The sequence below is a fragment of the Hyaloscypha bicolor genome (genome assembly GCF_002865645.1).
Source record: "Hyaloscypha bicolor E unplaced genomic scaffold K444scaffold_58, whole genome shotgun sequence".
Taxonomy (NCBI): Eukaryota; Fungi; Ascomycota; class Leotiomycetes; order Helotiales; family Hyaloscyphaceae; genus Hyaloscypha; species Hyaloscypha bicolor.
In genome coordinates this window covers 743,799-759,306 of record NW_020194560.1, presented here as the reverse complement: position 1 = coordinate 759,306, position 15,508 = coordinate 743,799, and the positions used below count along the sequence as shown (strand labels likewise).

The 15,508-nt window shown below is 25.1% G+C and overlaps 1 protein-coding gene across 1 annotated transcript; it reads right to left on the bottom strand.

Annotated features, from left to right (window-relative positions):
* Positions 1-13,420: 13,420 nt before the first annotated feature.
* Positions 13,421-13,923, bottom strand: K444DRAFT_629230 (uncharacterized protein; the record flags this gene model as incomplete). Its single annotated transcript, XM_024883032.1, has 2 exons — positions 13,421-13,454; positions 13,613-13,923. The coding sequence occupies 2 exons, from the start codon at positions 13,921-13,923 to the stop codon at positions 13,421-13,423; spliced, it is 345 nt and encodes a 114-aa protein (XP_024737653.1).
* Between the last annotated feature and the right edge of the window lie 1,585 nt (positions 13,924-15,508).

Genomic DNA, 15,508 nt, shown 5'->3' with positions numbered 1-15,508 from the left:
TACTACTAGTATATATTTATAAAAGTATAAATATCTAATTCCTCTAAGGATTCTAAAGCTTTTTGCTTTTATTATTCTGAAGTCTATTACTTGTATTTCTGAGGTTCCGTTATCTTAGCGGCACCTATATTACTAATAGTTCTGAATTAGTTTATTTAAAATCCTCTATAGGATTAAAGAAAGTAAGCTTTAAATACTATTACGGGTACGGTATTCAGGGCTTGGAAAGCAAGGTAGAAGGTCCCTTACAAAGACGATTCAAAGCTAAGAAAAGAAAGCTAGAATACAGGAGGCTATAGGCTTAAGTACACCTATAGTAAGCTAGCCCCTAAGGGGCCTAGCGTCTTAAATATCTCCATATGCATTCCTATACTAGCTATCAGGTAACTATATCAGGTAACCAGAACATCGAAACCTGAACTATAACATTACCCCCCCCCTTTATAATAAGCTCGTTCCCGAGCTTACGAAAACCATAAAAAGCCTCCAGAAACGTCAACGGGGTATTCGGATCAGAAAGGGTCACCAACGGGGCAATCTGATCCAGCAGGAGCTTGTAAACCATCCTACTCCCTATCCGTATGGCCCAATATAATCCTCTGCAAGTAGTCAAGGCTATCTATCTCTTCATCGCAATATTAATCCATTTTCTGGGCTAGCTAACGAGCTTGTTTCTTAACAACGTCCGTAAGTGCATTAATTAGCGTAGTTTGAGCCTCGCCAGAGAGCTATAAAGGTGGAGAAGTGGTTCTAGTTAAGAAAACCGCTTTTGCGAAGGAGACTAAATCGGCCTGGAAGACTGCTTTAGTAGGGAAATAAGGCTCCTTTGGCTTGAGAGAGGTATTAGACTAGCCGATTACAAGCTGGATCAATTAACGGGTATAGCTATCAATTAAGCGTGCGAACTGGTGCTTATTATCGATCAGGGACTATAACTTCCAAGCTTGACATACGGTATCCATTTTAAAAGAGAGAGGGGGAGAGAGAAAGGGTATATATATATATATATATAACAGTAAGGTTACTGGCCTGTGGTACCCAGAGCTCTAGGGCTTGATCGAAAATAGCCTTTGAAAGTAAAGAATTCGTGAAATTCGAAGGATTCAAAGCTTGACGGGTGCGGAGGGTTTAACGTGGGTATTACAGAGAGGACATCGTCTCGTATGATTGTCGTAGCAATTAGTTACTAGCTCTGTAGGTAGCAATAAGGTACAAGCTCCGGTAATAGGGGTGGTTCTGACACGCTACTAGCGTATGAAAATCTGGAGCTTTCGCTCTTGAGGGTTAGTTTATTTAATATCCTCCACAGGATTAAGTAGTTGCTACGAGAGCGGGAGAGATCTTAATACCAGTTAATCCGAGGCTATTTATAGAGGCTCGAATAGAGGGTAACCAAGAGCTAGAGGAGGTCCTAACGCTAGTCGATCCGAGGCTATTTATAGAGGCTCAAATAGAGGAGGCTAGGAGGCTAGGGGAGGTCCCAATACTGGTCGATTCGAGGGTCGCAAGTAAACGCTGGAATGGAAGAGGATCGGGAGCTAAATAAGCTTTAAATACTGTTACGGGTACGGCATTCAGGGCTTGGAAAGCAAGGTAGAAGGTCCCTTACGAAGACGATTCAAAGCTAAGGAAGGGAAAACTAGAATACAGGAGGCTGCGAGGGAGTATATGCACCCCACAGTACACTAGTCCCGAAGGGGCTAGCCTTCTAAATATCTCCAGTACATTCCAAGCATATTTCCCTAGCGAGGCGGCCGCGTCACGTGCGCCTAGAAGGCATCTGGCATCTGGCGAGGCATCTCAGATACCGAGCATCTGGGAATCGTAACAAAACTCGTATTTTACTAAGTTTATAAAAAGCTAGTATTATTATAATTATTCGAGTATATATTAGACTACTATTATATACTATTCTAGATTCTCTAAATAAATTAAAATATTATCTAAATAAACTATATAAATAATATTTATAAGGCCTATTAGTATATAATTAATATATATCTGAAATATTATTAAAATATTAGAAAGTTTAAAAGATATAATATAATATTTAAAATATTTATAATATATTTAAAATACTATTTTTTATTTATTACTTTCCCGTATTTATAACTAATAATAAATATTCTTTAAATCTAGCTTTATATATATCTTTATTTTATAAAGCCTATTTATTGTCTTATTAATAAATAGTAATAGTATTTGGTTCTTAATAGTAATTCTATTTAGATTTCGGTAATTAATATATAAATATAGGCTACTTTCCTTTTTTGAAATAAATATAATTAGAATACTAGCTAGGCTAATAAAATAATAAATTTATTTCTTTTCTAAACTAATATTAAAATATTCCTAAAAAAATTTAAGCTTTCTTTCTAATAAAATATATATAGGACTATATAATAATTAGAACCCTAGTTCCAGATTTATATAATACCTTATTATATAATAATTAAATAATATATCTATAATTTCTATAGAAAATACTCGGAAAAGATTCTAATACTTTTTAGGAAATATAATTATCCCGTTTATAATAATAGTAATAATTCTTTATTTATCTATTATAAAATAAGTAATTAATAGAAAAATATATATCTTATACTTTATTACTTTAGTAAATTTCCTAATATTTAGAACTTTAATTTTCTATAATTAAATCTGGTATTTTTATATTATTTCCCTAAAGGAAATTAGGGAATTAATTTAGTAAAACTATAAGAATTCAAGTATTATATTAATATAGTTTAAATTAAAATTATATAATATAAAGTATATATTAGTCTTTCTTTAGTTCCCTAATATATTTTCGGTAATAATCTCAAAAATATAATCTTTATATAAATAGATTCTTTTTTTCTCTAATAAGAATAAAGGAATTACCTTTAATATTACTAAAATACCTATATCTAAAGCTAATCTCCTTTTTATATAATTAGCCTCTATACCCGAATTAACTAATATTCTAATTCTTTATTTATTTTTCCTTATTTTAATAATAATTTTAATTATTATTCTCGTTTTGGGAACTTTGCTTTTTATAATATAAATAAATATAATTATTATAAAATATATTTATTTCCTGGCTTTTTTGGTTTTAAGTACTTATATAATTTATAGCCTGACTTATTATAATTATAATAAGTCGGTTTCTTTTAATTTAGGTAAATAATAATATAATAACTCTTTTTCTAATAAGTAAAGCAAATTATACCCCGTTTTATAGATTCTAATACAGGTATTATATTAAACTTTATTATTATATTTTTATTATTTCGGTTTTATAAATCTTATAATAGAAATATACTTCTTTTTCGTTTTTCTTTATTATCTTCTTTTTCTTTTTTTTTATTTCTTTTCTTTTACTATTTCGTTAGCTTATTATTATATTTCTATTAAATAAATAAGTTCAAATTATTTTTAACTTTTATAGCTATAAAAATAAGCTTTTCTCTTTCTTATAAAATATTTCCTTAATAATTAATCTTATTTCAAATCTCCTGTCTTAAACTATTAAATAAATTATTCCGCTCTTATAATAAACTCGTATATCCCAAATTATTTAATAGGCTATTTAAATAAAATATAAAGCTTTAAATACTCTGGCCTGGCTATTATTTAGTATTTTTAAATTTAATAAAAGTATTATTATTATAGTTTTCTGGATTTAAGATAGAATTTTTTATAAATTTATTAAAGGTTTCCTAATCTATAGTATTAACACCTATTAATTACTTCTTATATTTTTAGATATCTTTAGCTATATTTTCAAAATAAGAAATATAATATATAATCTTTATTATATTAGTAATTTAGGTAATTTTATTATTTTTATATTATTTTAATTATACCTAGTAAATGAAGTCCTAGGTTTCTTTAATATTCTTTTTCTAGTAAATAGATAGTTCTCGGGTTTTTAAAGTTCTTTAAAGTAAGAATATTACCGGAAATATAACGGGTTTTATACCGGGTATCCAAATATTTTTAAGATAATAAATCTGAGCTTTTAGCTTTTTCAGATTCTTTCTTTATTATATTTCTACTTCTAACTCAATAATATAATAGCAAGCCGCTACTAATTTCTCTATTATTATTATTATTATTCTACTAGCTAGTTCTAAAGATATTTGAGTTCTATTTCCTTCTCCTAATTAGGTAATATAAAGAGTATCTAACTAGGCGCTTTCCTAAATATCCGGCTAGGTTATTCTAATAATAATAGAGGTATTTCTTCTAGTTAATATTCTAGCTATTAATAGTTTTATTTATTAATAGCTTAATTATCTCGTAATAAACTATTCTCTAAAAGTTAAATTAAGTAAAATATAAGATATATAATAATAAAATAATATATAAATAGTTAAAATAAGTAAGTTATAAAGTAATACTTATAAATATAACTAATTCCAAGAATTAATTCTAATAAAAAACTAATTAATACTTCTTTCTAAAGCTAGAAGTATTTCTTTATATATTTCCTAGTATTTAGCCTAGCTTATAAAGCACTTTATTTAACTAGGAAATATAATTTTATATAATTTATATAATTCTAATTACTTATATAATTCCAATTACTTATATAATTCCAATTACTTATATAATTCCGATTACTTATATAATTCTAATTATAAGCTTTATTTAAAATAGGAAACTAAATTTATAATATCTAATACCTATTTATATATTATTATACATACTTATTATAATAATATTAAATTAATAAATTAAAATAAATCAAAAAATATAAAGCTATTATATTATTAGTTTAGCCCGTATAAAGTAAGATATATAGATTAACTAAAAGAATATTATATTCTAGAAAAGCTTAATAGTATTATATTTAGAAAAATATATACCGGGAATTAACTAAAATAATTTATTAAAAGAAATGAATTCTAGTACTTTCCTAAAAATATAATTAATAATAAGTATATATTTATAAATAAACGTCCCAAGATAAATATAAAGTTAGAAAAAGAAATAATTATAAAATATTATAATTAAAATACTATTTAGGAAATCAAGAAAGCTACTAGTATTATTATATATATTCTAAAATTACTAGAATTAGAAAAAGTATAATATATTTCCTTTATAGAGAACTAGAAGAAAGTATTTAATAATAGAAGCTTTCCTTAACCTGAAATAAAACTTATTACTTTTAATTCTTTATATATCTTTTATTTTTTTCTTTTAATTATTATTTATAGCCTTTAGAAAATATTATTATTAGATAATATTCTTAATATAAGATTTTTTTACTAGATTTTAAGAATTAAATATAAAGTATTTCTTTTAATAGAAAAATAAATAAGTAATTAAGAGATTACCTTATAAACTCTTAATTCCGAATTATAATACTTTTTTAAAAGTTCTTATAATATAAATAGTTACTATATATAAAAAAAGAAAAGATAAAAAAAGAAGCTTTTTATATATTTTTTTATTAAACTAGAAATCTTTTAGGAGCTTTATTTATCTTTTTAGCTAGCTATTTTTATAACTTATACTAGTCTAAAGCTTAATTATAATACTTATAAATCTCGATTTTAACTTGAATTACTATTATAAGTTTATTTATAATATTTAAATAAACTTCTTAATTAGAAATTATATATAAACGAAAAAGCCAAATTAGAAGTTCTATAAAAGAAAAAAGAAATCTTATTTAATCTAATAATTATTTCTAAAGATATTTAATAATATATAATTCTGGAAATCTTTTAGATATTAAATAAACTAGATTTACTTATTTAAAGCCTATCTTATATCTAGTCTATTTTATATTAAGAAATCTGTTTTCTTTTTTATATAATTATAATTATACTTAAAACCTATTTTCTAATTATAATATTATTTTATTATTAGAAATTAATTACTTTTTTAAAAAACTAGTATAATTTATTAATTTTTATTATTAATCTATTTCTTATTATTAAATATTATTTAAATAATTAAGAAAATACCTTTAATCTTATATTCTTAATACTAATTTAGAATACTTGATTTTTCTATATTTTATATTAATTTTAATATTAATTATTTTAAACTTAATAATAGTATTATAAATCTTATTTATATTATTTTATGGTTTTTTTTTCTATAATTTCCGAAGCCTTTAATATTACTTTTATAAATATAGATATTATTTTAAAGTTCTAAGTAACTAAATAGTTTTATATTATATAAAATCGACTTTAATAAATATTAAATAAATATAATTAGCTTTTAGAAAAGATATAAATTAATTTCAGAAGAAATAATATTTTATTTTAAATTATTTCTTAATTTTATTATTCTAATTTCTTTTTTATTAATACTTATTTTATACTTTTCTAATATTTTTAATATATTTATATATTTTATTTTTTATATATTTCTTATTATTTCTTTTTTTAATATTATTTTTTGAGTTAATAAAAATATTTCTAATTTATAATTATATTATCTTAAATATATCTAATTATTACATCTATTTTCCCTATTATATATACTACTATTTTAACTTTATTTTCTTATTAGGAAAAAAGAAAAACTCGAATATATATAATACTTTTATATAATTCAAGTTTATTCTAATTTATTTTTTATTTTAGAAAATATTTAAAAGAAATTCTTATAATTTTAAGAACTTTTAATTCTATAACCTATAACTATTATATTAATAATATTTATATAATTTCTTTAAAAATAATAAAATAGCTAAAGAATAGATTTCTTAAGCTAGTAAAGTATAATAGTTAGTTCTTATAAGCTATAGTATTATTAAAAGCCTATAAATTAATAGTATTAAAGTTTAGAATATAAAGAGAACTTAAGTAATTATAGAAAACCTACTAATCCTAAAAAAGATAATTATAATTACTAAATTTAATCTAAATATTTTAAATAAGCTAAATAATATATATAATAAACTCTTGAAATAGAAAACCTTTATTAGAAACAGAATTAGACTAGAATTAACTAAAGAGAAACTAAAGAACTACTAAGCTAATAATAAGAAGTTCGAGAATATTATTAAAGGTATTTCTGAAAGCAGATAAGAAAAGCTTAATAAGATTAAAACTATAATAAATAGTTTTAATATTAAGAATTAGAATAGAATTATATTATATAATAAAGCCTTTAGCTAATATATTAATAATATCTATAATAATTTTAGTAAAAATATTTATAAAAAGTTATACTTTTTTTTAAGATAAAAGCTTTAGTATATAAAGCTATTTAGTTAATTAATAAAACTATTTTAGAATATATTAAAAACAAAAAGTATTAAAATAATAATATATTTACTAAATTAGATATTACTAAAATATTTAAGTATACTAAAGCTATTTTAAAATCTAGAGAATTAGTTTTTAAGCTATTATTAGCTAATATTCTTAAAACTAAATAATATATCTTTAAAGCTTTCGAAATTCTAATTAAGGGAATTTATAATAATAAGTCTTTTTTTGCTTTTCAAAATAAGTCTAAAAAATGAACCCTTATTATATTTTTAGCTTTAACTTAATTAGATTTAGCTAATAAGAATAAAGCTAATTTAATATAGCCTAGTAATAAATTTATTAGTAAAACTAGTAAAATTAGTATAACTAGATAAAAAGAATCTAGTAAAAATAAAAAATAAGCTAAATCTAAAACTTCTAATAAATAGTAAAAATCCGAATACTAGTCTAAGTATAAGGCTAATAAAATAGAAGAAAATATAGAAGAAGCAAGTAAAAAGAAATTCTTTATTCTAAAAAGAAAAATATTATCTAGAAAAACTCCTGTATTTATATCTAGAATTAAAAAATAAAAGACTAAGAATATTAAGTTGGGGGAAATTAAAGCTAATAAGTATATTTATAAGATACTAGTTTCTCTAAATAGAAATTAATACTAGCTTAATAAAATAAGTATACTTTTAAGAAAATATATAATAATATTTTAGAACCTATTTATAAATAAGAATATTATAGAATTACTAATAGATTTTTTAAAACTTCTTATAAAATATATATTTAATAGCTTACTAATATTTTCTCTATTAATATAAGAGATATTTATATTATTAAGAATACTCTAAAGCTAATTACTAAGATTTATAAAGTTATTAAAAGTAAAATATATATTTCTATTATTTAAATAAATAAAGAAATACAGGATTCTTTTTTAGAAAACTAGGAAATTAAAGAATATAAATATAAGTATTATATTTCTAATTAATTCTATCTAAATCTATAATTCTAATTTAATATTATAGTTCCTATTTCTAAGTCTAATATTACTAATCTAGATATAAATAGTTATATTTATAAGAAAAATTATCTAAAGTAAATTAAAAAACTTAGTATTTAAGAGCTCTTAATATAGGAAATAAAGATATTATAATTCTATTTCTAAAAAAATAATATAAAAAATATAGAAATCTAGATAATAGGTATTTTATCTTAGTTTCTTAACTTTTAATAGCAGATCTATTAATATAGCTCGGATTTCACGAGATATTAAATAAGTATCTTATTTATCTAATTATTTATTCTTAGCTAGCTAAATACTACATTCTTTTTATTTCTAGAAATATTAATTATAATTAATATAAAAATAATACTAAAGATCTAGCTATTACTAAAGCTTTAAATAGCGAATTTTACCTTAGTAAAGAGTATTAAAATATTAGCTATATTTTTCTTATAAACTATAAAAAGGCTATTATTTTTAGTAAAAAGTTCTTTAAAGATATTAATTATTTCTTTATTTATAATAATTTTAAGCCGGAAATAGTAAAAGAAATAGGCAAGTATTTATTAAAAGTAATAAGAGGAAAGACTTCGAATATAGTCTATTTAACTAGATAAATAAATGCCTTTAGCTAGATAATTTATAAGTCTGGAATTATAGATAAGTAATAATTCTCGAATAATATAGAAACTAAAGAATAGCTTAATAATAATTTGCTACTTAATAGGCCTTTTATTATAATTCTAATAAGTCTAGTTACTATTAAGAATAAAATATATAAAAGTAAAGTCTCTTATAAGGTTATTAAAGCCTCTTATTTAAAGCTTTCTTTTTTTATTAAAGGTTAATTTAAAAATATTATAGATAATACGAAATTCAAAGAAGCTATTTATTTAAAATATATTAGTATAATTTATAATATAATTTACTATAATAAGCCTTTTTAATATCTAATAATAAAGGCAGAAATTAAATAATAGTTAAAGGCAAATATTAATTAATATAAGAATATAGCTAAGCGAATTCGGATTACTTTTAAGCAAGTTTGGGAATATAAAATAAGACTATTTAAAAGTAATAAATCTTATTTTAAGTATATTAAAAAGAAATTAAATTAGCTAATAAAGGAAAATTCTAATTATTTTATTATTTCGGACTCTAAATAGGATTTTTCTATTAGTTTTAATATTTAGAAAATAAGTATAAATAAATAAGAAATCGAATATAATATAATAAGATATATTCTTTAAAAAATTATATTATTTTAGTAACTTTAAAGCTTTAGTTATATAGTAAAGGCCGCGGTCTTTTATATATAACTTATAGAAATTATATAAGAAAACTAGTTTTTCTATAGTTTTAGAGAATAATTCCTTTTTAGTATTTAATTAATTAAGCTTTTATATACTATATATTATTTATACTTTATTATTTATATTTTTAATCTTATTATTTTACTAATAAGTTATATTTTTTATTCTAGTATATTTTATATAGGTTTTTGTCTTATTATAGTTTCTTTTCTATAATAATTAAAGGCTATTTAACTAAAGTTTTTAAAGTTATTTTTGAATAAATTTTAAAGGATTTTATTACTAATATTATAAAAATATATTAATATAGCTTAATATTTAAATATTTAGTTATTTATTCTAAAATAGTTATAAGAATATTAATTTCTTAATTATATTACTTTATTTATACTTTTTATTTCTTTAATTATAATATTAATAAAACTATTTATAATCTCAATAATTTTAAATTAAATTATAATACTTATATAAGAGATTTAGATATAGAATTAAATATATCTAGAAGAAATAAAATATTTGCCTATAAATAATAAATCTTTTATAACTAGAGGCCTTTTAATTCTTATTAAAAGATATTAGCTATTTTTATAAATATCTTTAGTATTAGATTCTTTCTAATATATATATATATATATATATATATATATAATTTAAAGTAAAAAGAAATAGTTTATAATAAGATTTATAATAAGAAGCTTAGTAATAAGAGTATTATATTTAAAGTAAATATTTTAATTATAATATAAAATTTAGAAGTAAAATATTATATTTTCGAGAAGGCTTAAACCTCGAGAAGTTTAATTTAAAAGTAAAATTAATATTAAAGTTAAAATTAAAGTACTTTAAAGGTATTTTAGAGAATAAACTATTTCAGAAATTGGAATATTATATAAATAAATAGAATAATTAGTAAAAAGATAGTTTTAGGCTATAAAGAAAATAGTTTTAAAGAATAATTAAATAGTTAAATAGCTAATTACTTATTAATTAATAAGAAATAATGTTTTTTCTTTTTACAAAAACGAATTATAAATAAAGTAATTAATAATTATATTCTTTCTTTAATATAAAATAATAGCTTTATTTTTAAGAAATTAAATCTTAGGCAAGTATAGCTTAATTCTTTTTTCTAATTTATATTACGCTTTACCGCTTTACTAGTAAATTTAGCGTCACGTAACCGCGATAATACATGCGGCTATAGCTAGTATTTAGAATACTAAAGCTCCTGTACTTAGAGCTTCTTTCCTTAGTTTAGAATCCTCGGATTAAGAACTACTCTACCTCTTTCCAAGCCCAGAGCCCGGTTTCGTAATAATTTATATATATAAATTAATTAGTATTAGTTTACTTATAATATATAATACTATTATATAATATATATAAAATACTAGTTATATAATTAGTAATTAAATTAATTCTAGAAAAAGAAAAAGTAGTATTATAGTATTAATAATTGCTTTCTAATTTGCTAAGCCTAATTAGAACTAGCTTACTAGTCTAGTTATATATATAATATAAGGTTATATAATTCTTAATATAATAGTTATAATTATAGTTATAGCTATTATAATAGGAATTTGATTATTATATAAATTTCGGACTATATATAAATATTAGATATATAAATAGAGATAAAGAAAATAGAAAGCTAAATAAATAGTATAAATAATTAAAAATAAGGAACTCTAAAAATTAATATATTAAAAAAGCTAATTATATATATAAATAGAAGTTTTATATAATTCCTTAAACTAGTACTAGTATATTTAAGAAATAGAATATATAATAGTAGTTATGAAATAAGAAAGAAAACCTCCTATTATATTATACTAATAATTATAATATAATTTAATAATATAAATAATAATTTTTTGCTTTTAAATATTATTATATAATAATTTGTATTTAATCTATTTTTTATTTTATATTCTTTACTTTATATAATATTATAATATTATAAGAAAATAATTAAAAATACTTCTATTTACTTTTAATTTAATTATTATTAATAAAAAGAAATATATATTATTTATTTATTAAAGTAAATATTTCTTTTTATATTATTTAAAATTGTAATATATTTAAATGTTTTTATTAAATGTTTTAATAAATAATATTATTTTTCCTTTATTAATAATATTTTTTAAAAACTTAAAACTTTAAATAAATTATATTATTATATTAGTAATTTTTTTATTTGTTTAATTAGAACTATTCTTTATAATATATTCTTAATATAACATTAATTATATCTATTATTTTCTTTTCTTTTATATAATTACTATATAAATATTATATATTACTAATTTTCTGTTTTTAACTTTAATATAAAAGAAGCCTTTTATATAAATATTAAATTTTTATAATATAACTATCTCTAAAAAAAAATAGTATACTAGTAATATAGAAATTTTAAAGTAAATTGGGTTATTAGTTCCTTATTTATTAAAGTTCAAAAATCGGGAGTTTTAGTATAAAATGACCGTGCATTGACTCTGGTCGTGCGTTGACTCTGGTCGTGCGTTGACCTTGGATCTCGGTTACCTCCCAGACAAATTTACTATATAAAATACTTGGCCAAATCGCTCGGGTGATCAAATCGCTTTCACGAACCCACCAGGGTGTAAGGGGGAGGTACAGGCGGGTAGGTGTTATATTCGTGAAATACATCGATACCCGATAAATATTTCTAATAAGATCGTCGTTGAGGATATTAGGAAGTCGATTTGCAAGGTGGAATGAAGTCAATGTGCAGCTATCTAGCAAGCAGAATCGCAAGCCAGTGGCCGCTGCTCAATCTACGATCGATACGCACATTAAAACCATGAACCCTGCTCTTGAACCATACGGGAGACTGCTAAGTGGGATATTCGAGAGTTAAGTGGCATCGTTAGTGGACGGTTTATTCGTGCGTTGATTTCGATTCCTGCTGGTCGGTGAGTGGACGCTCACTGACCGTCAAAATTCGATTTGATTTTGCAAATTGGTGAAGCAATTGTATTCAACCCACGATAGCGATTGGGAATTTGTTCAAGTACCAGTATCTTCTCCCGCAAATACAGCACCAGGTGATAGTGTTTCCCTTGTGGATGTTGAAATATTGACCAATTGAAACACGCTCAAATGTCGCCACCAGCAAGATGTACTTTCCCCGGAATTCCCATCAATGGGCATGAAATCCAGACATATCCACCCTTCGCATATTTTTTGCCCTTGCCTCCCAGTTTGCATTTCTGTATTGAAATTTTATCTTCGCCATCTCAAGATCTGCCTCTTACTCGAGCAAGTCTCTTTGTGCCTTCTACATCTCCACTTCAGGTATAGCCTCGTCGGAGATCAAATCACGGCTACCCTTTCATTCATCGCATTGAAAAATATAGTTATACTTATACATTAAGAGGAAAAAGTTTCTCAAGTCAAGTCTGTCCAGACCATTCCCCCCGATCCCTGTAAGTATAACGTCCTCTCAGTCTCTTCGCCGATGTTTGTTTAACCGTTCGTATTCGGAATATACGGGAAACCCAACTTCCCACGTATAACAGCGACGAAGTAACAAAGGGATTGCTTTACCCGTTCTCAAATGTTAGCTGATTCAGGATATGCCTCGGGGCTTTGATTTTGTTGCACGATTTCGGAGATTTTATATTTGTAAATAGGTAAAATGACTATCTTTCAATATCAAGGGACGTCCCTCTCCTTATGCCCACAACTTCACCCATCTAGCGGACTCGAGCCATCTTTATTCGTGGACAAAACTGGCCAAGGTGCCAGTTAGCCTTAATCTTGATTCACACTCTCTCGACCACTGAGGGGCAGCTGCGTAGACGGATCACAATCCCAATGCCAGGTGCCGGATTCCCTCACCTCCTCATTACTTCTCATCTCTCCTCTAAAGATTTCCTTCCCCACCACCTACACAATTCGTCAATCTTAATCCCCGAATACTTTGTAGACAATCGTCTACTCGAGCTCAAGGGTTCCACTCTGTACGAGTCCTTGGTCCATGATTACTAAAGCCTCCGAATTCATAAGACCATATATATAACTTTCGCCGAGGAACTTATACTTACAAGCCTATTGGGACTGGCGAATGATACATGGAGTTGGCCCAGAAAAAGGCACAGACAAGATCTCCTGCTGTGATGTCTGCTGGTCCAATGCTAACGCGACTGTTCCTCGTGCTGAAATATGGACGACCAACACATGCCATATCAACGTTGTCGCCGATCCCTGCCTTTGCACCTGACTGCGCTGTCCTGAAATATAGGAATTCCTTCATCATGTGAGAGTCGTCGACTCGATTTGATATGCCAGCCGTCATTGTGTGTAGCTTATTCGCAATCAATGTACGCCAATGCTCTTCTGTAACACTATTCGGCATCTCGTAGCGCTGCTGGGAGACTTAAGGGACGCAGTTTCCCACTCCAAAGTCTATTGTACAATACGTGGTCGATCGGAACGTGCCCAAACAAAATGCGACGCAACGGTGCAGACGACAGCATCAATGCTCAAACCCTGCACTTGAATATTGTCGGAAATTGATAAAACCTTGATGCCGCTTGACGTATTTGGAAATATTCGGCAACCTGCTCGAAAACCGCAGGCTACTGCGAACGTACCCAGAACATTGGCCGCTGATGGCTGGCATAAATTAGGACACCATAACTGTAGGCTGAGTAGGTCGTTAATTCGGCATGGGCAATGTGATAAATAGAGGGTTGGGCCTATTTCGAGTACAATTTTGAAGAAATTGATAAATGCGGCTTGGATCGTTGACTTGTAATTAATTTGTATGCGCTTCCGGAGCTCCATGCTAACAAGACCAGTAATAGCGTAGATCCTGTTAATATCCACTATATATTGCTAGGGCCAAGCTATGGACTTATAGTGAGCCTTTTCTAGGCGCAGAAAATTAATCTGAGCTACCGCAGAGAAGCCATCCACGCGATCCGTGCGCCTGGAAATCTCACCTCTGATGAAAAAAACGCCAGATATGCCCTTGATATGCTTAAAACCAACGAAGATAGCATATTCTAGTAGCGAGTATACGGTCCCAAATAAACTTTCAAGTTCCTCGCAAGTATAACTTCTTGCAAAGCCCAAAGGCGCTCAAACCAACTGCAGCCAAATATAATACCAAGGGTGGCCCAGACAGGTGATAAGATTGCCAAAAGTCCATGGCACTCAAAATTGGTCCTCGCCACCAAGACTGTTCCGCCAATGTCATCCAATGCCTTTTGAATGGACGGTATTGAATCAAGACCCATTTGCTGAACATTTTGTGGACACAAGAACAGTGTGTCAAATGAATAGATTAGATTAGAATACTGGCTAGTAATCTAATTTATTAATCAAAAATACCCACTAATTATATTCTAATCAGATTCTAATTGAGGTAATCATGAATATTCATGAATACTTTGATTACTATACACGTGACTATCTCACGTGATATACTAACCTAATTAGGTATGGCTCCCGATCTAGCATCGTCTTTGGAAGGCTTTCGACCCACTAATTAGGCAGCGAGGTGGCGCTAAGGAGATACTAGAGCGGGATCTCTACTTAATTAGGCTAGAATTTCACGTGCTATAGTCACGTGCAGAGTAATCAAGGTATTAATGAATATTCATAATTATATATTCTAATCTAATCAAATTATTTAAGGGTTGCGGTAATTATATTTTATTCAAGCTAATTATGAATATTCATGAATATTTGGAATACCTTGATTACTTTTTTGATATACTATATATGAATATGCAGGGAAATTTGGAATTCTAGTTCTGGGGCCCGGCAATATTAGCTAAACGTGAGTCCAAACTCAAACAGGCAATGTAAATACATACGATCTGTACTATTTAGTATATCGAATGATTTTATTTTATTTGATTAGAGCCTACTAATCAAATCAAATCAAGTTATATAGTCTTTAATTAAATTATACTTAATTATAATTAAATATA